The sequence below is a fragment of the Artemia sp. Qi Xiang Cuo genome, chromosome 5 (genome assembly GCF_049724085.1).
Source record: "Artemia sp. Qi Xiang Cuo chromosome 5, ASM4972408v1, whole genome shotgun sequence".
Lineage (NCBI taxonomy): Eukaryota > Metazoa > Arthropoda > Branchiopoda > Anostraca > Artemiidae > Artemia > Artemia sp. Qi Xiang Cuo.
Window position 1 is genome coordinate 27621465 of NC_142798.1, and position 25091 is coordinate 27646555.

Consider the following 25091-nt stretch of genomic DNA (forward strand, 5'->3'; position numbering starts at 1 on the left):
TCTATGCCCATATAAGGAGTTCGTTCCGTATTCTATGCCCATATTTGGTGCTCGTTCCGGACTCAATAAGGCATCTCTACTAGTGAGTGACGAGCATTCAAGTCTTGATGCTCTTGCTTCGCATTTTGTGCCAGTTTCCAATTCCTATTTTAAATGAAAAATATTTGTTTCTGTAATCGCAGGTAGCTCCAGTTTGGAGAAATGAACAGGCAAAGCAGTAGGCTAAGTCCTTCTCGACACTATACTCTAGGTGCGCGTACTCGTACCAGTATCTAACAAACCCCAACTGGGGTTTGGATTACCTCGTTTATTGGAAAAATTATTTTTGGATGAAATAGCTCTAGTTCGATAAGCTTCAGCCTTTGAAAGTTGGAGTCTGAAAGTTTTTCTTTCCTGAGCCCGAGATCGTGCTCGAGTCTTACGATTCCAGCTTGCTGTAAACTGTCGGCTTCAGATTCTACTCATTCCGTTTCTATCACTTTCTGGGAAATGAGTTTTTCTGACTGGCTAATAAGCCTAGTTCCATAGTAGCTGATTGGTCATCCTGTGTTGATTGGTCACCCCACCTGGTGCTTGTATTGCAGCGTCTAATTCATTAGTGATGGAACCTGACGTAAGTTCAAGTGTCAATTCTTTCTGCCTCGGTGCACTCAATAAAAAAAAGAAAGAAGAGCGAAGATATTTCTCCAATATTTGTCAAGGATGGATCAGGAGGAACTTTCTCAAGAGATGACTGAAATATTGCTTCGATTATATCACAGTCGTTTGTCTCTATTTTTTTCAAACAATTGTAAAAATCGAAAAGCTAAGAAAAATGCGAAAACTTTTATAAAGAAACCTGTCCGTAAATTATTAAACTTGAAATGTAATTTAAAAATTAAATTGTTCTTTGCTGTTTGTAGGCAATTTGTTACGCTTTAGTTAAGTTCAGTTCGGTTCAATCTTAAAGCGTACCCCGAAAGAAAGAGAGTAAGGGCCCCAAGAGTAGAGAGTAAGCTCAAACGTGTAGAGGAATCCAAGGCATAGTAATGCTGCTATACGATATATATGTTTACGTATAATCTAACATCTCTAAGACTCATGCGACTCCAATGATTTAATTGCGAGGAAGACCACTTACCGGGACTGTCCTCTAATCTGCAAAAAAAAAAAAAAAATTAAATTGGGTAAAAAATACAAAAGTTTACATATTAAAAGGACATGTTCACTGCCCTTCAAAATAACCTGTCTTTTTATCATATATAATTAAAAATTAATAATAGATTTTTAAAAAAAATTCCTAATCTTTTCATCATTTCATAGTTTATCAATAACAAATTATTCAGTGTTTCAATCAATTTTGTAATGTGGCAAAGCAGTGAAGTTTTCGAATCTAGTATTAAAAATTGTTTCTTCCCCTCGCAGTTTTCTTTTTTTATACTCTCGGTTATATGATTTGCTATAGGAGTTTCGACAATAAGAGAGAGAGGTATAGTTCCAAATAAGCTTAATACAAACTTGCCATTCCATGGGCTCATGTCAGAACTGTATCTAGGATTTTTTTTTTCGGGGGTTTTACAAAAAAAAATTCGGGGGGGGGGGGGACAAAAAGTTTTAAAAAAAGCATAAAGAAATTTGTAATATTCATTTTTGTTACATTTTTACGATTCGGAAAACATTTCGGGGGGGGGGGTTCAAACCCCCTAGCCCCTCCTCCCCTGGATACGGCCTTGGCTCATGTTTTAACAAAATATTTTAGCTGCTTGAGATATTTTGGAAAGAGATAAAAAATTTCCCCAAAAACTTCTTTCTCTGTAGAGTCACTGGAATTGTCCTAGCTTACCGGCATGTTGCCAAATATCAAGTTTTGCAACTTCGCAAGGCTCCCCCCGACAAGTCGTTTTAGGGGGCCAATTGGTTTCTGTCGACTTCGCGTAGATAAAACAGTCAATTTCATTGTTTTTGCCCGACGGGAGTCTTCTATAACACAGTATTGAACCGACAAATATTAAGCTTTGTAGGGTTCCACCCGACGAGTCATTTTCTAGGAGCCGATTGCTTTTTGTCGACTTCTTCGTGCAGATGAAACAGTAAAATTCTTTATCCTTCGCTCGACGGAAGTCTTTTATGACATTACATTGGACCAACAACATACCAAGTTTTGCAAGGCTCCGCTCGACAAATCGTTTTCTAGGGGGCCAATTAGTTTCCGTCGACTTGGCGCACGCGAAGTAGTAAGTTTCGTCGGGCTTCGCCTGACGAAATGCTTCCAGAAGCTTCACTTCGAACCAAAATATAGTGACTTTTTCCGGGCTTCGTCCAAAAAAAGTTCTTTCTATGAACCTTTAGGGGGGAGTCCCCCCCCTTGGTGATGCATCTGATTATAGTATAGTAAGTGAAACAATATAATAAAACATTTTTATGAAAAGTTACGGATCTTAGTTTCAGCCTGCTTAGCTTCTACATAATTCAATCTCACAACTTGTACAATATGACTTGGATAGGCTATGTGTTGTTCAGCACCGACAAATTCTAATCAAAGAAGACAATATTAAATGGAAAAACTTTCGATTTTAAAAATAGTTTAATAAATACTTAATTACCTACGTTTGAAATCAGGCATACAAATTTTCTGATCGATCGATAAAGAGGCTGAAAGTGTATCATTGATGTGTGAAATGTTGAGAAAGCTTCCTTCCCATAATTATCCTGTATTATTATGCTTAAATTATCTGAAATTTTATTAGTCATTTTAATAGAATAATCTTGTGATATATTTAGTTTAATTCAAGCTTTTAATACAGTAACAACTCCTGGGGAATGACTTTATCTCATATATACGGATATATTGTTATCTTTCTATTGGTAAGCACCAATTAGAGCTTGATTTTAACAGGATAAATGAGTGATTATAAAACGAAAACACGCTTAGGGATTCTCTAATTCAAACTTTGTATTTCCCTTCAATTTACTTTTGTAATCGACGGAACCTTAACTAAATTAGATTCCATCGATAAGAGGAGTGAATTAGTTCAATACAATTAAGTATATTTGAAAAAAAGAAAGTGCTTGAAAATGTATTTAAAGGATCGAAACTCCATGAACATAGTGTTTTCGTTATCTTGCAACTATTTGTGAATCCTTCATTCTTAGGATTTTCAAAAGAGCCAGAAAATTTTGTATATAACTCATACGGACTATTATTATATTTTTAGACAATATGTAAATGTAGAATTTATGCCATTTTTGAGGGCTGATGAAATGATAATTTCCTCACGGCTATATTCAACCTTAGGCTCTTCAAACAGTTCGTGGTAAAGAACTGTATGTAAAGAACAACATGAATATGTACACTCAAAACTCTAAAAACGGAATATCAATGTCAATAAATGCATATAAAAATTTCTTTTAGCTGATTTAAAATATATATGATTTTTTAAATAGGATATTACCCCAAAGAATTACGAGCCTGGGAGAAACATTTCCTAACAGAGGTACGATTTTGATGAAAATCACATTATCGTATTCCGCATGTTCAACAATCCTAGTAGGCCTATGGATGTCTCAAATGCATATGCGTAAGAACACAAAATTTGGCATTGCTCCGAGAAATTTGATAGCAGATGATTGTTTTTTTTTTTATTGTTATTTTTCCAAGGAGTGACCATATCAAAGTGAACAAATCTGAACCAAGGTTTCAATGGCCATACTGCCATATGGTGCTGCCTGCATCCCTAAATCCACGCAGTCCATACTCCATACAACACCAAGGGCTATGATATAGAATGCGTATATCAGTTGTTGGGGGAGGGTGGAAGGTGAGTGGGTTTAATTATGAGTGAGGGGGCTCCCCAACCCTTAATAGTGAATTTTAAGGCTAAATCTCGTGAGAGGTTCTTCTGATGAATTGGATGAATTCAATTTCTATAATCCTTTCATATGGAATAATATATTTGGACTAAACATGTAATATGGATGATAGGGGGAGAACAGCTCCAGTTTTGAAGAAATCTTCAAAATAGTTGAAAAGGTTTGTTGTATGGCTTTAAAAAAAAAAGTAAGTTTACAACATTAGTACGGATTGATGTAAGTTCTCAAGTATCTTTTGAGGTACCAGTGATGGGGTTGCGTGTCGGCGTCCATCTATTTATGAGACAAATCAGCCATGACTCTGAGGATTATTGACATTTGTATTGTTGAATACTTTTTATTCAGGTTTTTTTTGGGGGGTTGCTCTGTATTATAGTTTTCAATTAAGGCCGTAACGAGAGAAGGGGGGGGGAATATAAAAGAAAACTTCAAATGTAACTGCACGTGGTGCTTTCGGGAAAGCACCCTTTAGAGAACACAACAAAAACTCTGATGTTGAATCCAACTTCCTTTCTTTTTTTTCAAAATCCTCGGTCTCCCACTCTCAATTCTCTTGATTTAAAGATATTTCTTTCAATACTCTTTGGAATTTGAAGATCGTAAGCAGGGTTATAAGAATGACATGTCGAGACCCGAACGATAGTGAAACTCCTTGTTACAAGTTGGTTTAACGGCCTTTGAGACAGAACAATAAAATTAAATGAATTTGAATTCGAACAGTCCTTCCGCCGCAAAAATGAAAGCCAAAGGCAAACAAAACACATAATACACTTGACCGTCAATAGCCTGACAATTATAGACAGTTAATCGAGCACAAATTCCAAATTTGATCGTTCAGCTAGGTAAAAGATGAACCGTATTTGGAATGTGTTGCTGAACACTAAGACTTTGCGCAACAGGAGGATGGCTCATCAACTCCTACTCCGATCATTTTGGAATGTGTTGCTGAACACTAAGACTTTGCGCAACAGGAGGAGGGCTCATCAACTCCTACTCCGATCATTTTGGAATGTGTTGCTGAACACTAAGACTTTGCGCAACAGGAGGAGGGCTCATCAACTCCTACTCCGATCATTTTGGAATGTGTTGCTGAACACTAAGACTTTGCGCAACAGGAGGAGGGCTCATCAACTCCTACTCCGATCAAAAATGAAAGATTTTGTGACAATTTCCGACATACAGCAATTTCACATTTACTGGGAAGCACTTAGATTCCAAGTAGGTCACTGAATCAAAAGATATCAGGGCACCCGCTAAGCCCAGTTTTCAATTTAATAACGGGGTTTATTGAAGAAAACAAACAACAACAAAATACACAAAGAAAACACTTAAAAAAAGCAATTCAACAGAACAATTAACCCTCTGTAAGCTTTCGCTTGCTTGGAGGCTAAGCTTTCACGTACAGTCCAATTTTATAAACGAGCAAATATAACTGGGGTATTAGAAAAGGTCACGACAATTATGCAGCATCAAGTCATAGTCTTGATTGAGCCCACACTTGAACCCAATTGCCATAAAAGATAAAGCAAATAAAATAAAAGGCTTAAAGGAGGCCAAGAAGTCTTGAGAAAGGAATGTGTGAAAAAAAAATGGACAAACAGCTAAGTTCTAGGGTCCATACCCCTTCCTATTTTTAACTGAAGGTCAGGGAATGTATCAGCACATTCCTTATAAGGTACTTGTAACAAAATACACTGATAAACACAATTTTTCGCTCGTGAACGGGAATATGTGATTTTGTCAAAATTTTACCTTGGTTTCAAAAACAAAAGCAAATTTTTTACCACACACAAGTTAAATTTATATAATGCTTGATTTCTTTAAAAGAATATATTTAATGGCTAACATAAATTTACAAATAATGCATCCAACGTCAAATTAAAAGTTAATTCGATTTTTTCCTAATCCTCACACTTTTCACCACAGTTTATATAATTATCCAGTAAGTTTACCGCAGATGATTTCTGGCTCTTCATTCTCGGTGCGAACAAAAAGCTCCTCCCACTTATTTCTGCACTTATTGTCCACTGATTGGTTGAGCCGGCCAAGTGGTTTTGTCAGTACTTGTTCCGTAGGTGATTATTCTTTGTCTACCCGTGAAAAGATCTAATGCCGCTTATGTTTATACCTTCTCTGGAGCACTCGCACCTCGGTCCGGGTTTTTATAATGGGTGAGATAGGGAAAGATCATCCTGCTAGTTATATAAACTGTGCTTTTCACTTAATGTTTTTTGTAATTCTTCCTAGAATACCGAAATTTCTGCCAAAATCGTTTGAAAAATAAATTACACCAAACTTAGGGCTTAAAAAGAAAAAAAATAATAGTTTTTAGGTTTGTTGTAAAAGCTTTTCATCGTGCATTGGCAATATTTTAGTTATTAGGCTAACAAACAAAAATCAGTCTTGGTCTTCAGAGAAGTTATCATGGTTGCTGCAGCAACAGCAGCCTTGTGAGGAGTGGTAACATCATACAGTAACCATACTAGACATATCAAACAGTTCGTGGTAACGAACTGTAAGTAAGGAGCGACCCGGCTCAATGGTAACCGAAACTCTAAAACCGGAATTTTGGTATCAATAAATACATCAAAAGAATCAGATTTTAATTTTGATTTCAAATATATAAGTTTCATCAAGTTTAATCTTACCCATCAAAAGTTATGCGCCTGAGAAAATTTGCCTGATTTTTGAACAAAGGGGGAAAGACCCCCTAAATGTAATAGAATCTTAATGAAAATCACACCGTCAGATTCAGTGCATCAGAGAACCTCACTGTAGAGGTTTCAAGCTCCTATCTACAAAAATGTGGAATTTTGCATTTTTTGCCAGAAGAAAGATCACGGGTGCGTGTTTATTTGTTTGTTTGTTTGTTTGTTTTTGTTTTTTTTTTTTTCATGGGTAATCGTATTTACCCAGTGGTTCTAGAATATCGTAAGAGGGCTAATTTGAACGGAAATTAAAAGTTCTAGTGCCCTTTTTAAGTGACCAAAAAATGGAGGGCAACTAGGCCCCTTCCCACGCTCATTTTTTTCTAAAAGTCACCCAATTAAAATTTTGAGATAGCCATTGTGTTCAGCATAGTCGAAAATCTGATAAATATGTCTTTTACGATGACTTAATCCCCCACAGTTCCCAGGGGAAGGGGTGCAAGTTATGAACTTTGCCCATTGCTTGCATATTGTATTGGTTATTGGGAAGTATACATACATTTTCAGGAAGAATTTTTTTTGGTGAGGGGGGGGGGAGGGGGGCTTGAGGAGGGGGTTACTCGGGATAATCTTTCCGTGGAGGATGTTTCTTTGGGGTAAGGGACATTTCTATGAAGGGGGCGCCGGATTCCCAAGCATCATTTAAAAAACGATCAGAAATTAAATTTAAAAAAAAACAAGTTTTTTCAACAGAAAGTAAGAAGCAACATTAGAACTTAAAATGAACAGAAATTATTACGTATATGAGGAGTTTCTCCCCCAAGTCAATACCTTACTGTTTACGCTACAGTTTTTTTTAGTGCTTTCAAAAGAGCTATCTATTCTAATTAAACGGCCTTTGTGATTCAGAGGTGTATGCATTCAAATATTTTTTAGCTGTTAACGTAATGAGTGTGGTATTTAATAAGGGGAGAACCCCATAATATACGTAATAACATATACGTAATAAAAAAAACAATAAAAAAAAACACAAGCGATACGGCTCAATATTAATCAAAACTTTTAAAAACGGAACTTTGATGTCAATAAATGTATCAAAAGAATGGGCTTATAATGCTGATTCTAAATATACAAATTTTGATAAGTTTAGTATTACTCATCAAAGGCTACGAGCCTGAGAAAACTTACCTGATTTTTTAAAGAGGGGGGAAACTTCCCCTAAAAGTGAAAAAATTTTAATGAAAATCACTGTCAGATTCAGCGTATCAGAAAACCCTATAAAATAGGTTTCAAGCTCATATCTGCAAAAATCTGCAACTTTGTATTTTTTTTCCAGAAGAACAATATACGACTATAGAAGTTCGTTACGTAAGTTAGTTTGCAAATTACGTCAGAACCAAATTTAGAGACCATTTAGCCATTTAGCAAAAGAAAAGGAAAATTTTTATGCAAATTTTGTTTACTTATTCAATGACGGCAAGCCAAAATGAAAGCTGCATTAACTAAAAAACGATCAGATATTAAATTAAAAAAAAAAGTTTTTTAAACTGAAAGTAAGGAGTAACATTAAATCTTTAAACGAATTGAAATTATTCCGTATATGAAAGGGGCTGTCCCCTCCTCAACGCCTCGCTCTTTACGCTAAAGTTTGACTCTGTCTCACAACTTTATTTTTTAAAACAATAAAAAATTTTAGTGTAAAGAGCGAGGCGTTGAGGAGGGGACAGCCCCTTTCATATACAGAATAATTTCTGTTCGTTTTAAGTTTTAATGTCGCTCCTTACTTTCAGTTTAAAAAACTTATTTTTTTTATTTAATAGTATAAAGAAACGAGCTCGAAACACAATGCTTGTTATTAAAGCTAAAATGTCTCAGAATCCTTATGCACTGCCTTCCAGTTCCTTGAACACTTACCTTTTTATGCCTAAGGGTTAGGCACTATTTGTTACAAGTGTACACTACTTTGAGCCCTCCGCATCTTCCTCCCTACCTCTGCCTCCACTTGATTTCCTCGAAGCCATTATCCAGTATTACCTAGCATTTTTCCAGTCTTGTCTCGGATGCACACAAAGTAGCATATTACGCAATCTATTGCCTTTGACACTGACATTTTCGTAGAAATGGAATTCTGACTAGGCCAAGGAGTCGCTTTTTGGCATTAGTGCTTGCAATTTTTTGTTTTTTACCCTTCCTTCGATCCTCTCTCTCCCCCATAGGAGATCTTCTGACTTGTAAATAGCTATTTAAAATTATTGTGCCCACCAAGGTTATAACGGTAGTGATTAACAAAAAAAGAAAGAAAAAAAATAAGCAAAGTACAATCAGTAAAAAGAGAAGTTGAAAAAGAAGGGAAAACAGCACATTAAATAAATTGATATTTTTATGAAAGGAAACTTCAAAACTTTTTTTTTACCATAGACAATGAACCTAGATTGTTGTGGTAAGAAAGAGAAGAAAGGTGCATACACTTAAGAAAGACCCAGAAGCCCTGTTCGAGGGGATTGGAGATATATAGAAACTTTGCTATTATAAACACTGGAAGCAATTGTGTGCGTTTTTTTAATTACTGTGCTGAAAACTAGAAAAAATATTTTTACTACAGGCATTACCTACAAGTCCCCACTTCTACTATAATTCTCTTTACGACTGTCTTCATAGTTTCCTTGACTAAAGCAAAGAGGGGGTTTGAACTTAAAATGTGCAAATGCTATGCAAAGTGAAAAGTAAACTGTCACCTCCGGGGGTTTTACTTGCAAATCTTAACAGCTTGGACACTTTACTGAAAGTAGAGAAGGCATATCTAGTTGTCATTCAAGCCATGGAAGTATGTATCATTAGTCCCGAGATTATTGTTAAGACGTTGAGGATTGAACGATGGCGAATACATTTCAAGTCTGCTGAGTCCGTAAGCCTGTCAACTGGATCATTCTGGACTTCAACTTCATCTATCTCCCAACCGTCACCTAACCACCGCAGCCCTTCAGGAGCTCATGAACGAGTAAATGTGGATGCTCCAACGATTGAGGGAATAAGTGCAATCATACGACTCATAAAAAACAACAAATCACCGGGCGAAGATTTAATGCCACCTTATATCTATAAAGCTCTTCTCCTTCAAAAGTCTAGGAGATCCATCACATGATATGCAAAGTCCCGGAGAGGGAATATGTACAACTTGACTGGAGGCGGTATATTATCGTTCCAGTTTTTTTAAAAAGAGGACAAGGTGATATGCAAAAAAGAATCTACGTAACTGATATAGCGGCGAAAATCATTGCTCGTAAAAATTAAGAGCATCAAAATTGTTTGCCATTTTCATTTAAATCATTAGGATTCAATTTTTCAAGGAAAAATAGCCTCATTTGTATTTTTAAAATAAATTTAGCATATATTTTCTGTTCAAGAAAATAAAAATTCTAAAAACCAATTCAAATATTTCCCTTTTGAACATAGAATAAAGCCTTGACAATTCTGATCTGCTGGATTATCACGTTTCTCCTTATTTTTAAAGACAAAAGAATTAAGCAATCCCAGCATGTTCTTTTCGGGTTTCCATTAAAGCGCCAAATCTACCACAATGCCCAAAATTAACTTTTAGAGGGGCAGCCTACTCTTTAGTTTCGGTAATTTTTGCATGTTTTATGCTTTAACTTCGATCTTTACTTTAGTTGAAAAAACTAAGCCTTTTTTAAATCAACACTTTCTATTGACTGACCTATTTTACTATGAGATAAAAGATTTATATTTTGATTAAAAAGTTTCTTATTTTTTTTATTTATTCGTAGGTATGGGCAACTGTAATCATAAGCGGATGTTATGCAGAAACAGAAGAAGAATATGGAGTTGAAAACGACTTAATGGACTCAGCGTAAGATATAAATCGCATGGAAGTTTTGTGCTGTCCAGCTTGACGTCTACCAGCAAAATCGGCCAACTCCTCTTTTCCTCTGAATGACAATATCCTCTGAACATTCCTCAAAAGATTCCCTGATATTAAGGATACCAACCAGCTTTTTTTATTGATTTAATCCATTTGACCAGTGAATTACTCACACAAGTATTGTCTAATATCATCACAAAAAGATTGGCCTTTCCAATTTCCAAAATAAGCTTGTATAAAATACATCCACAGTTTAGGCTAAAAAACACCGAAAGTAAAATTTCAATGATGTTTACATAAACAAGAAGAAAATTTAGCTAATGGAAAAATTTGCCAGCTTTTAGGCACTTAAGGAAGCTTACGAGCAAGGTCCAGAATCTACAGGAGGAAGTCCACTTTTAAATATACATTATAGTCAACTTCTGTTTATTGACCCATGTAGAGAGTGTCCAACTCTACAAATACATTATAGGTATTATAAAGAAGTTCAACATAAAAGTTCGTAAAGACGAACGATAGGTAAAGGGGGATCCGGGCCAATAATAACCAAAGGGTTTTTGATAACAGCATCTACAAAAAAATCTCCTATTAATGATTATTTAAACTATGTAAAATTTAGTAGGTTTAAATGTACATATCAAAAGTTATCAGCACAAATCAATTTGTATTATTTCAAAAAAGAGGTGAATCACCCCCAAAGGTGTTCTATCCTCGATGATAGTTTTACCATCAAATTTAGGATGCCCAAGAAGACCATAAACAAGTTTTCAAGCCCCTAAGTAGGAAAATTTGAAGTTTCACATTTTTTGTGCAAGGTTGCATGAGTAGAAAGGGGTCAGGAGGTCCCGTACGAACCACGTGGTTTATGGTTTTCTCACTGAGAATGAAAAAACTGATTTTTCTCACTTGAAAAAACAGGAATTTTCTCACATTTATGGTTGTTTATTTGACTGTTATGTTTGTTGGTCAATTTATTTTATGTTTTTCTCGGATGTCAACAGTAATTCATGTCTGTTTTATGGTTTTTGTCAGTGAGAATTTGAAAAACAGGAACTTTCTCACTTTGATGGATGTCAACAGCAATTTATGTCTGTTTTATGGTTTTTGTCAGTGAGAATGAAAAAACAGTATTTTTCTCACTTTGATGGATGTTTTCTGGATTATTGAGTCTAACGTGTTTCCAAGAGAATTGTTTCCGGGGCAAAGTTTATTAATATCTTTGGAGTTCGACCAGTAGAATTGTTTCCGGGGCGAAGTTTTTTAATGTTTGACAGATGATGTCATGATTGATTGATTTGTCAAGAAAGGGAATTAATTTGTTGTTTCTAAGGGGAATTATTGATTCACGGAAGGGTTTCTTAGTAATTTGAAATGTGACAGCGCAGGGATGCCAAAAACAAAAGGAACACGCTGAAATTACGATTAGGGGTTATTTGGGCGAAACCATTTTAGACATTTTAGGGAATTATTTCGGCGAGAACAGTTAGAGACATTTTAAAAGATGATTTTAGAAAAGGTTTTAGAAGAGAATTTGAGGGTTGTGGCTATAATACACAAGTTTCATTTGAACAGTGTCGTGAGGTCCTCTACCCCAACCCCAAAGGGTTCCGATCCCCATCACAACCCCAAAGGGGCCCCCCTGCGCCCCAAAGGACCACCCGACCCCCAAGGGACCCCGGACCCCCAAAGAGTCCCCTCTCAATTTTTTAATACTTTTTTAAGGCTTTATTATATCTTTTCAGTGCAAGTTATTTTCTTAATGTCCCTCCTAAACCCATTTTACAAGGTGAAGTACTTATCCTTTTCACCCAAAACTATACTTTATAGCTTTTAGGATACCTCAACACCAAGAAATACTTTTCAAAGACCATTTCAGAGCAAGTCACTTTCTTAATGTCCCTCCTAACCCCATTTTACAAGTTGAAGTACTTATCTTTTTCACCCAAAACTATACTTTACAGCTTTTAGGATACCTCAACACCAAGAAATTCTTTTCATAGTCCATTTCAGAGCAAGATACTTTCTTAATGTCCCTCCTAAACCCCTTTTACAAGTTGAAGTACTTATCTTTTTCACCCAACCCTATACTTTACATCTTTTAGGATACCACATCACCCAGAAATATTTTTCATACGACATTTTAGAGCAAATTACGTTATTAATTTCCCTTCAAAAATACATTTTACCAGTTAACGTAGTTATATTTTCAAAAAACATCTATAGTTTACAGCTCTTGTATACCTCAACACCAAGACGTAATTTTAAATTACCATTTCAGAGCAAGTTGGTTTCTTAATATCCCTCCTAAGCCCAGTTTCCAAGTTGAAGTACTTATCTTTTTCACCCAAAACTATACTTTACAGCTTTTAAGATACCTCAACACAATGAAATACTTTTCAAAGACCATTTCAGAGCAAGTTACTTTCTTAATGTCCCTCCTAAACCCATTTTACAAGTTGAAGTACTTATCTGTTTCACCCAAACCTATACTTTACAGCTTTAAAGATACCTCAACACCAAGATATACTTTTCAAAGACCATTTCAGAGCAAGTTACTTTCTTAATGTCCCTCCTAAACCCATTTTACAAGTTGAAGTACTTATCTTTTTTCACCCGAAACTATACTTTACAGCTTTGGGGATACCTAAACACCAAGAAATACTTTTCAAAGACCATTTCAAAGCAAGTTACTTTCTTAATGTCCCTCCTAAACCCATTTTCCAACTTGAAGTACTTATCTTTTTCACCCACAACTATCCTTTACAGCTTTTTGGATACCTCAATACCAAGAAATACTTAGGTTAGGCTAGATTAAATTAGGTTAGATTAGGTTAGGTTATCCTACGTACGCTTCCCTTAGGTTATGTTAGGTGAAAGACAGGCAAAAAGTTAGGTGAATGGTTAGGTTAGGATAGACTAGGTTAAGTTATGTTAGGCTAGGTTAGCCTACGTACGCGCGCGTACGTAGGCTAACCTAGCCTCACCTAACTTAACCAAACTTAATCTAGTCTATCCTAACCTAATCATTCACCTAAATTTTTGCATGTCTTTCACCTAACCTAACGTCAGTGAAGCGTACGTAGGATAACCTAACCTAATCTAACCTAATTTAATCTTGCCTAACCTAAGTATTTCTTGGTGTTGAGGTATCATTGGCAGGAGGGACATTAAGAAAGTAACTTGCTCTGAAATGTTATTTTAAAATTATTTGTTTGTGTGGTTTTAACCAAAATTAATTAAAGTATATGTGATTTTTTAATATATAATTAATTAAACTTGGAAAATGGGTTTAGGAGTGACAGTAAGAAAGGTACTTGCTCTGAAATGGTTTTTAAAAAGTATTTCTTAGTGTTGAAGTATCCTATGAGCTGTAAAATATAGTTTTGAGTGAGAAAGATAATTACTTCAACTTGCAAACTGGGTCTAGGGGGGATATTAAGAAAGTAAATTGCTCCGAAACGGTCTTAGAAAAGTATTTCTTGGTGGTGAGGTATCCTAAAAGCTTTAAACTTAAGTTGTTGGTGAAAAAAATAAGTCCTTGAAGTTTGAAACTGGGCTTAGGAGGGATAATAAGAAGGGAATATTCAATGTCAATTACTATGAAAAGACTAGCAGGTTTGGGTGGTATCCTCAAAGAATTACTTTCGAGTGTATGGTGAAAAGATAAGTACATCAAAATGTAAGATGGGTTTAGGAGAGACATTAAGAAAGTAAATTGCTCTGAAATGGACTTTGAAAAGTATTTCTAGGTGTTGTGGTATCATCAAAGATGTAAAGAATAGTTTTGGGTTAAATAGATAAGAAAATGTAAATATTGTGTAGGAGGAAAAATAATACAGTAACTTGATCTGAAATGTTATTTGAAAAGTATTTCTTGGTGTTTAGGTATCCTAAAAGCTTTAAAGTATAGTTTTGGGTGAAAAAGATAAGAACTTCAACTTGTAAAATGGGTTTAGGAGGGACATTAAGAAAGTAACTGGCTCTGAAATGGTCTTTGAAAATTATTTCTTGGTGTTGAGGTATCATAAAAGCTGTAAAGTATAGTTTTGGGTGAATAAGATAAGTACTTCAACTTGTAAAATGGGTTTAGGAGGGAAAATTTTAAAGGATATTGAGATGATATTGACTCTGGAAATTTGGTATTTTTGTAGAGGTATCCAATTCTTAGTTAATTTTAGTAGTTGGAGAAAAAGATAAGTACATCGAGCTGGAAATTGTGCGTAGGAGGGACATTAATATTATCAATTGCTCTGAAGCGGGCTTTGAAAAGTATTTCTTGGTAGTGAGGTATCCTAATAGCTGTAAAGTATAGATGTGGGTGAATAAGATAAGTACTTCAACTTGTAAAATGTATTTGGGAGTGACAATAAGAATGTTTCTTTCACATTTTATGTCATAGTTATTGTGTTCTTTGTGTAGTTTTTACCTGTTTTCATTAAAGTATTTATTTTGGTTTAATGTCTGAGTAATTCTACTTGGAAAATTGGCTTAGGAGGGATGATAAAAACGGAACGTGTACTATACTTATATTTGAAATGAAATTGTTTCTATTGAGGTACGCAAAAATCGATAAAGTTAAATTTTTGATGAAAAAAGATATGTATATCAACTTGTAAAATTATTTTAAGAGGAGCATTAAGAATGTAATTTGTTATTAACAAGAGTTTTAAAAGTATTTCATGTTGTTTGATTATCCTAAAGGCATTTTATTATATTGGTTTGGGAAATATTTACGCTCAACACGTACTAATATTGGTTTATGAGGGACAGTCCTTAAGAAGCTATATATCATATTTATTTTGAAAATTATTTCTTGTTATTAAGGAATCCTAAAATCTGTAAATTATAGTTTTGGATGAAAAAGATAAGTAGTTTAACTTGGAAAATGGGTTTAGAAGGTACATTAAGTCATTAACTTTATCTGATTAGTTATTTTAAAATTATGAATTTTTGTAGATTTATAAATATATCTTAAAAGAATAGATTTGTGTTTAACAGATAAGTACTTCGAGTTGGAAAATGAGTTTAGGTATGATATTAAGAAAGTAACTTGCTCTTAAATGTTATTTGGATATTATTTCTTTGTTTTTATGTATACTATAATCTGTTAAGTTATGTTTTTGGTGAAAAAGATAACTAAATCAATATGTAACATGGGTTTAGGAGGTACATTAAGAAAAGAAATTGCTCTAATTTGGTCTTTGGAAAGTATTTCCTGGTATTGGGGTATCCTAGAACCTGTAAAGTTTAATTGTGGGTGAAAAAGATAAGTCCTTCAAGTTGTAACATGAGTTTAGGAGAGACATTAAGAAAGTAACTTGCTCTGAAATGGTCTTTGAAAAGCATTTCTTGGTGGTTAGAGATCCTATAATCTTAAAAGCATATTGTTGTGATAAAATTTTCATTAATTAAAATTTTAAAAGGGTGTGTTGGGTGAACAATAAGAAATTAACTTTATCTTAAATGGTCTTTTAATATTATTCCTTTGTTTTTAGGTATCCTATAAGCTGTATATTGTAGATTTGGATGAAATAGATAAGTACTTCAACTTGTAAAATGGGTTTAGGAGGGAAATTAATAAAGTAACTTGCTCTTAAATGGTCTTTGAAAAGTATTTGTTGTTGTTGTGGTTTCCTAAAAGCTGTAAAGTATTTTTTTTTTTGAAATAGATAAGTACTTCAAGTTGGAAATTGGGTTTAGTAGGGCCTTTAAGAAAGTAACTTGCACTGAAAAGGTCTTTGAAAAGTATTGCTTGGTGTTGAGATATCCTAAAATCTGTAAAGTATAGTTTTGGATGAAAAAGATAAGTACTTCAACTTGGAAAATGGGTTTAGAAGGGATATTAAGAAAGTAACTTGCTCTGAAAGGGTCTTTGAAAAGTACTTCTTGGTGTTGAGGTATCCAAAAAGCTGTAAAGTATAGTTTTGTGTGAAAAAGATAAGAACGTCAAATTGGAAAAGGGGTTTAGGAGGGACATTAAAACAGAAACTTTCTCTGAAATGGTCTTTGAAAAGTATTTCTTGGTGTTGAGTTATCGTAAAAGCTGTAAAGTATAGTTTTGGGTGAAAAAGATAAGTACTTCAAGTTGTAAAATGGGTTTTGGATGGAGATTAAGAAAGTAACTTGCTCTGAAATGGTCTTTGAAAAGTATTTCTTGGTATTGAGGTATCATCAAAGCTGTAAAGTATAGTTGTGTGTGAAAAATATAAGTACTTCAACTTGTAAAATGGGTTTAGGAGGGACATTAAGAAAGTAACTTGCTCTGAAATGGTCTTTGAAAAGTGTTTCTTGGTGTTGAGGTATTCTAAAAGCTGTAAAGTATAGTTTTGGGTGAAAAAGACAAGTACTGAAACTTGTAAAATGGGTTTAGGAGGGACATTAAGAAACTAATTTGCTATAAATTGGTCTTTGAAAAGTATTTATTGGTGTTGAGATATCCTAAAATCTGTAAAGTATAGTTGTTGAGGAAAAAGATTAGTACTTCAACTTGTAAAATGGCTTTAGGAGGGACATTTAGAAAGGAACTTGCTCTGATGTAGTCTTTTAAAAGTATGTCTTGGGTGTTTAGGTATTCAAAGTCTGTAAAGTATAGTTGTGAGTGAAAAAAATAAGTAATTTAAGTTGTTAAATGGGTTTAGGAGGGAAGTTAAGAAATTAACTTACTCTGAAATGGTCTTTGAAAAGTATTTCTTGGTGTTGAGGTATCCTAAAAAATGTAAAGTATAGTTTTGGGTGAAAAAAATAATTACTTCAACTTGTAAAATGGGTTTAGGAGGGGACATAAAGAATGTAACTTCCTCTGAACTGGTCTTTGGAGATTATTTCTTGGATTTGAGGTATACTAAAACCTTTTAGGTAAAGTTTTGGATGACAATTAAAAGTACTTCAACTTTTAAAATGGGTTTAGAAGGAGCATTAAGAAATCAACTTATTCTGAAGTTGTCTTTGAAAAGTATTTATTGGTTTTGAGGTATCCTAAAAGCTGTAATGTATAGTTTTGAGTGAAAAAGATAGTACTTCAACTTTTAAAATGGGTTTAGGAGGAACATTAAGAAAGTAACGTGCACTTAAAAGGACATTGAAAAGTATTTATTGGTGTTGTGGTATCACAGAAGCAGTATAGTAAAGGTGTGAGTTAAAAATAAAATTAATTCAACTTGTAAAATGGATGTAGGAGGGACATTAAGAAAGTAACTTGCACTGAAATGGTCTTTGAAAAGTATTTCTTGGTGTTGAGGTATCCTAAAAGCTGTAAAGTATAGTATTGGGTGAAAAGGATAAGTACTTCAACTTGTAAAATGGGTTTAGGAGAGACATTAAGAAAATAACTTGCTCTGAAAAGATATAATAAAGCCTTAAAAAGTATTAAAAAATGGAGAGGGGACTCTTTGGGGGTCCGGGGTCCCTTGGGGGGCCGGGTGGTCCTTTGGGGCACCGGGGGGCCCCTTCGGGGTTGTGATATGGGGATCGGAACCCTTTGGGGTTGGGGTAGGGGACCTCACGACACTGTTCAAATGGAACTGGTGTATTATAACGACCACCCTCAAATCCTCTTCTAAAACCTTTTCTAAAATCATCTTTTAAAATGTCTCTAACTGTTTCACCGAAATAATTCCCTAAAATGTCTAAAACTGTTTCGCCGAAATAATCTCTAAACGTAATTTCAGCGTGTTCCTTTTGTTTTAGCATCTCTGCGCTGTCACATTTCAAATTACTAAGAAACCCTTTCGTGAATCAATAATTCCCCTTAGAAACAACAAATTAATTCCCTTTCTTGACAATCAATCAATCATGACATTATCTGTCAAACATTAAAAAACTTCGTCCTGGAAACAATTCTACTGGTCGAACTCCTAAGATATTAATAAAATTTGACCTGGAAACAATTCCCTTGGAAACAGGTTAGAGTCAATAATCCAGAAAACATCCATCAAAGTGAGAAAATTCCTGTTTTTTAAATTTTCACGGACAAAAACCACAAAACAGACATAAATTACTGTTGACATCCATGAAAGTGAGAAAGTTCCTGTTTTTCAAATTCTCACTGACCAAAACCATAAAACAGACATGAATTGCTGTTGACATCCGAGAAAAACATCAAATAAATTGACCAACAAAAATTACAGTCCAAGAAACAACCATAAATGTGAGAAAATTCCTGTTTTTTCAAGTGAGAAAAATCAGTTTTTTCATTCTCAGTGAGAAAACCATAAACCACGTGGTTCGTACGGGACCTCCTGACCCCTTTCTACTTGCATGTTTGTTTTAATTTATTTGTTCCTTGTTTCTTTCACCAGGGGGGAATGCATCGAGTATATGGTCGTACAATTTTCAGATCGGTTTATTTCACAAGGGAATTTCCAGTTCCAGTGCCCTTCCAGAGTAAAAAAAATGAGAACTAAGCCTCCTTCCGCACCAAGCGTCGCCTCAAGAGCACATTGCGGCCAGATATGGCGCCGCTTCAAAATTTAAAGGGAGGCATTTTCATTAGAAAGGTCAAAATGCAAAACAATATGTATCCAAAGGTAGTATGACCTATGCAGCCCACGGGGAAAGCATGAATCAAATTGCATTATTTCAGAAAAGAGGAGAATCACCCCCAAAGGTGTTTTGTCCTCAATGGTAGTTTTACCATTAAATTTAGGATGCCCAAGAAGACTATAAAACATTTTTTAAGCCCCTAACTAGGAAAATTTGAAGTTTTACACGCTTTGCCTTTTTCTTTAATTTGAGTCTAAGTTTAATCAGAGCGACGGGAATACTGAGTTTTTAGAGACAAACTTGACTGATTTTTTTTCCGTACCAAATGAAGACTTAAAATTCTGACTTATGGACTATCTTTATGAAGTCTAATTAGCTGAACCAGTTTATAACTTGTCGGCATAAAAGAAAATGAAAGACAAACTTTCTTACAAACGGATTTTTTTTAAAACTGAGAAAGACAGATACTTCAGACATACAAACCAACAAAGACAAACACTTGGACTGTCAAACACCAGCCCAGACATACAAACAAAGCAATTTGAAGCAAACGTAGCAATTTGAAGGGGCCATAATTTGAAAAAAGGATATTATAAGGAAAACGGGTTGCATTTACGGTGTTGCACGAGCAGAACTTTTGCTGTAAGCTAATAAATCAGAATTCAAAGCTCCTATTGAGAAATTAGCTACTCATTCTGCAAGAAAACAACATGCATTTTCAAAAAAAGAACCCGAGATATTAGCAAATATAAATTATTTAATTGTAATTTAAATCAGAGTACATTAGATTTAATTAAACCAAGTTACAAGCTTCCAACTTGGAAAAAATATGACCATATTTATTTCAGTAGGATATCAATAAAAATTGCTCATTGGAATACAATTATATTTCAAGTCAAAGAAACACTCTCAAAAACTGGCATTTAGTTTAGTAAATGATTTTGCTGAAATTCGTTTGATGTTTTTCATAATTTTAATGCTAACTCTGTTTTTCAGGACAATTTCAATGATGCTAAAAGCACCTTTACCGATAAATAGCCTTTCTAATGAAATAAAGTTCCGAATTGGCCGAAAAAAGAAGATGAAAGAAGACAGTATGGGTTACAGTCCCTCTCCTAGCCCAGCGCAAGCTCCTTTGAATACCAACTTTGGATGGGATTTTCCTAGCCCGCCTTCTTTTTCTCCTCCTTCTTTCTTTCAGAACCCAGGATCTGGAGGGGAGTCATCTCCACAGTCACGTCCCTCAGAGCAGAGTCCCCCTTTGCAATCATCACAAAGTTCCTTCTCTTGGCAAGGGGAAGCTAGCCCCGGGTCTGATTCTTACAAGGGAGATCATGGCGATTTTTCTTCTTTGCATGGCAATCCCATGCCAACAGGAAATATGAATAATGAGCCTTTCGGAGGGGTGAGTGATAGTTATGGAAGTCAAGAAGATTTTGGAAAAACGACCAATGTAGTGCAGCCTGTTTTCTACTACATATACTATCCTTATGAGGTAAGGACTTAAAATACTTTTTAGTATAAGGAAAACTGTTATTATGAACACTTATTTCCATTAAGGACGTGAAAACACGCATTATAAAAAAAGAAAAAGATTGTCTTGATACAAATGTATCTAATTCGAAACTAAAGTCCACCTAGTTGAAATTCTATCCATTAAGATAATAATACAGACAATAATATAAGGTAACGTACGCGATTTTTAAAGAAGTATAATTAACTAAACTAAAAACAAACCAAAAACTAGATATTTTGAGCTATTCAACGGCCTCCATTATCGGAACATAAAATTAAATTCGGCTGAAGAAATCAAACTATTAAACAGGCTTTTACATTTCTCAATGTGATAGAACCTAATAATTCTGCTTCTTTGGTTTTTAACTTCTGTTCTTATGGCCGGGTCACAGTTGTGGATATCATCGGAATTCCGTACCATTACAGCACCAAATGTGTATCCCGCTTGTAATTAATCATTTGGCGTTTTTCATGTTTGTATTTTATTTTCTGTTGATATTGGCCAAAATATGCCCGGCAAAATATTGGTCAAATTTATTCTCGCCTAATTGTAATATACTTAACTTTCTTGAAAATCTCAGTTTCAAGGACATTTTTTTCTTCTTCTCTTTATTGCAGAAAAGAAGCGGGGTTTTCATCACAATGAGCAATTAATATCAATTAGTAAAAACTTCAGCCTTTTTCTCCCAAATGAGTAAAAGTAACCTGAATTAATTATCAATATGGAAATATGCGTTTAGTTAAGGGGTTGCCAGCAAAGGAACCACCAGGGAGTCAAAGTGGACAATGGCTTATTCTTGGAACAAAGACGACAACAGAAAACTTATCTTTGAGATTTAAGCTCCTATGTGTTTGTCTCCCTTTGTCCTCAGATATATTTGAAGCCAAGTTATTTTAATTTTAATTAAGATCTTACTACCTATTAGCACATTCAAAGTACTTTAATTTATCCGGTAATTTTGTTGAAACCTTTCTCTTCTAAACTAGCCACAATAAAAAATATATCCTTGTTTTTTTCTTATTCATTAAATGTCCCTTTATATGGTGTCTTTCATTTAATTAAAGATATATTGGTTTTTATATGAATTCTATAGTTTTCCCATCATTCCTTTTATTAAATAAAAAAAAACATATTGAAGTGAAATTGAAAAGCGAATGTGAAACTTAAGGCGACCAGAAATTATTCCATATGTGAGGGGGACAGTCAACCCTCCACTCTTTACGTTCAAATTTAACTAGTGCTTAATTGAAAAGAGTTATTCCGTATATGAGGGAGGTTGTCCTCTCCCCTTTAACCTCCCTCTCTTTACGCTAAAGTTTGAGATTATGACCGCATTGCTTTAAGAACGACTCCTCAAATAAGGTCAATTAGAATGGGCTAAAAAGTGTTTTTCATAATGCCGTAAGAGTGGAAGAGCCTATTGATGTGTATTTCCTTTAAACAATAAAACATTCTTTTTAAATGCTTTAAAAGGCAAGCAGTAAATAAGACACTTGCAATTACCCCGTTAACCACATTTGTCCTACTTATAAATGGTCTAACTGAAAAATTATAAACTTCTAACGTCAAGAACGGGGGCTAAGGATGGAGGAGGCAGCCCCCTCCCCCCCCCCCCATATACGAAACGATACCTATACAGTTAAGCACTAGTTAGACTTTACCATAGAGAGAGGGGATGCATCCACTTTTATATACAGAAAAATTCTACCTGTTATAAATGAAAGATCTTAAGCCGAACTGACCAGCCATGACAAAGATAAAAAGTCAGTTGCTTTAGTGCTATCATCGAAGTAACTTTTTTAGTAACAGTAACCCAAGTGGTCCGTTGCGAAAGTTGTAGTTTAATATTGGTAGTTTTTAATGTGTTTTTAGTTTATTTTAGTTTTTCAACCTTTGTTTCTTTTACGGTGAAGACGCCTCGTTTTTATTCAGGCGAAATATCCGCGTCGTGTTTTTTTTTTTTTTATTTTCGCTACTGGTCGAAGTCTTGTTTTGTCTGTTTTCTTCATTGAGTTTTCTCTCTTTGTTTCTTTAACAGTTGTAAGTTTTGATATTACTCTTTACTTTCATTTGAAAAAAAAACGTATTTAAAAAAAATACAAAAATAACTTTTATTTAATTTCTGTTCGTTTTTAATCTCATATTCGATTTAATGTAAATAAAAGAGGAGGTTCCGAGTGTCCGACCCGACTGTCCCCGGCTTTTATGCTAAAATTTAAGCTTTGCAATGAAAATGAAACGAAATAAAAATAGTTCAAAATAAAAATTACTCCTAGAAAAGATGATTCCTTAAGATTTTTAATAGGGGCCTAAAATACCAAATGTTTTTTCAAGAAGTAAAGTTTATATTTTTAAGGGATAATTCTCAGGGAAAATACTGCTCCTTGGGAATCACCCTCCCCTACTCTTTTGCCTTAGTGCAGATAAACAATTGACACGATATTTATTAAAAACCACCATAAGGCCATTACAACAAACATAATAATAAAAACAATCAATAAATGAACATATTATCAATATAAACGGATCTAAATAAAAATTAGCCTACTGTGTCCTATAAGTCCCAATATTCTCCATGTTTATCATTAAGAGTTTCCGTAGCCGCTATATAATATAATGTAAATATAATTTTTAATTCAGGCTAAAAATATTTTGCAAGGATATCTATTCTTCCCTTAGCATTCACATCACATCCTTAGTACTACTACTACTGCTACTACTACTAACAACTCCCTACAGCACCAAGCCGCCTGAGGCAAATAAACTACGCACGCTCCTCCTCCATCCCAATCTATTCAAATCTTCTCTATTTACACCCTCCATCCCTTTTTTATGACATTTTTAGTCCTAATATTTTATTCCAAATTATCGGTCTCTACATCAATCGGAAGAACCTTTCACAAAAAATAAAAAGTTTGGCACTAAAATTATGCTATACTGCATAATTGTTAACAATTCTGAATAAATTATTCATAATAGACCTTCCTTTTGTATGGAATGTGCATCCGAAAGGATCCACATTCCGCAAGGAATGACACACCATCCTCATGGAACTTACGCCCTATCCTTACGAAACTTATGAAACTATTGTGCGCCATCCTTACAGATGACGCACCATTCGTAAGGAATGGTGCACCATTTGGCAGTATGACGTCTAGAAGTGATAGATAACTCATACAGTTTTTTGATAAATCTAAGTCTATTGAATACCTCAGAATTGTCGGTCGATAGTGTTTTGGCCTTCTTCAGCCAAGTTTCTTTTTTACGTTTTTTCAAGTTTCAAGTTTCCTCAAGTAATATCTGAAACGCGTAGGGCATATATATATATATATATATATATATATATATATATATATATATATATATATATATATATATAGAGATAGAGATAGATAGATAGAGATATATATATATATATATATATATATATATATATATATATATATATATATATATATATATAGAGAGAGAGATAGATAGAGAGAGATATATATATATATATATATATATATATATATATATATATATATATATATATATATATATATATATATATATATATATATATATATATATATATATATATTATTATATATAAATTTTTGAAAATTCTATGCCGACTGGCAATCTCCAATTTTTCCTTCAAAGGCATTTTGACCCTATTTGGGTAAAAAATTTGGGTTTGCAGCATAAAACGACAAAAATCAGTGCTTTACTGTGGCATAATCTCTTATTTTGGCTTAATAAGGGCGTCACAACTTTTGATTTTCGTTTGTATGAGGCCTCTCCCGATATTCCACGGGCAATACCTCGATATGACCACCCTCTACTACTACTAGTAACAACTCATTGCAGCAAGAAGACACATGAGGCCAACGCACGGAGACACCTGAGAAAACCTCCTCCATCCCAATATATTCAAAGCATGCCCCTTAAAACCCTCCCAAAAAGTTCCAATTTCCATTAAATTCTACCTTACGACCACTTCCCACCCCATTCGGGGACGACCTGTTTTTCGTCTGATCCTAGATGGTTGATTACATAAAGAGAAAAAGACAGAATATCATCCTTTAGTTCCATGCTAAAAAGTGGCTTTACTCCATTGGTTTACTTTTGTGACCTCAGTGAGTTTTTTTTTTTTTTTTTTTTTTTTTTACCAATCACGTTGCTTCTTGAGCTTTCGTTAGAAAGGAACGCCAAGTATCCATTAATGTCAATTAACGAGACTTTAGGGGCTAGGGGCAAAATGCATTTCTCAATATCTCCGAAGGGGCAGATTTGTTGTTTTTTTACAATAAAAACTGCCAAAACAAGTCTATTCAACGATGTACCATAAAAAAGCTATTTTTCAAAATTTAACAAGCCCACATGCCCTCCCTCCCCCCCCCCCCAATTGAAATCACGAACAGTTTTAAAAGCAAGACCCCTTGAAAATGAATGAAAAAATATCAATTTTGAAATAAACTTAAACCAGCAAAACAATGTTAAATTTCAAAGTGCTTTCACAGCAACGTTAAAAAAGTTAAGTCAATAATGAAAAGTAAAAATTTCTTTGTTATTACTATAGGTAGTTTAGAAGTGGAATACTCGAAGAAGTTGAACCTTGAATACTAAACTAACTACAATACCAAAAACATTATTACTTTATTCATACTAACACAAATTCATTAATTCATTAATCGCCTGAATTCACTACGATTTTCCCATTCCTTCTTTT

The 25091-nt window shown here is 34.3% G+C and overlaps 1 protein-coding gene across 1 annotated transcript in view; it reads left to right on the forward strand.

Moving 5' to 3' along the window:
* The first annotated feature begins 2767 nt into the window (after positions 1-2767).
* The window catches only part of LOC148951991 (uncharacterized), a 39211-nt gene continuing 16887 nt past the window's right edge, over positions 2768-25091 (forward strand). The window contains exons 1-3 of the mRNA XM_089088791.1: positions 2768-2844; positions 10283-10365; positions 19855-20353. Of these exons, the coding sequence (XP_088944917.1) occupies positions 2800-2844; positions 10283-10365; positions 19855-20353 (627 nt within the window). The 5' untranslated portion in view covers positions 2768-2799. The remainder of the gene's footprint in view (positions 2845-10282; positions 10366-19854; positions 20354-25091) is intronic.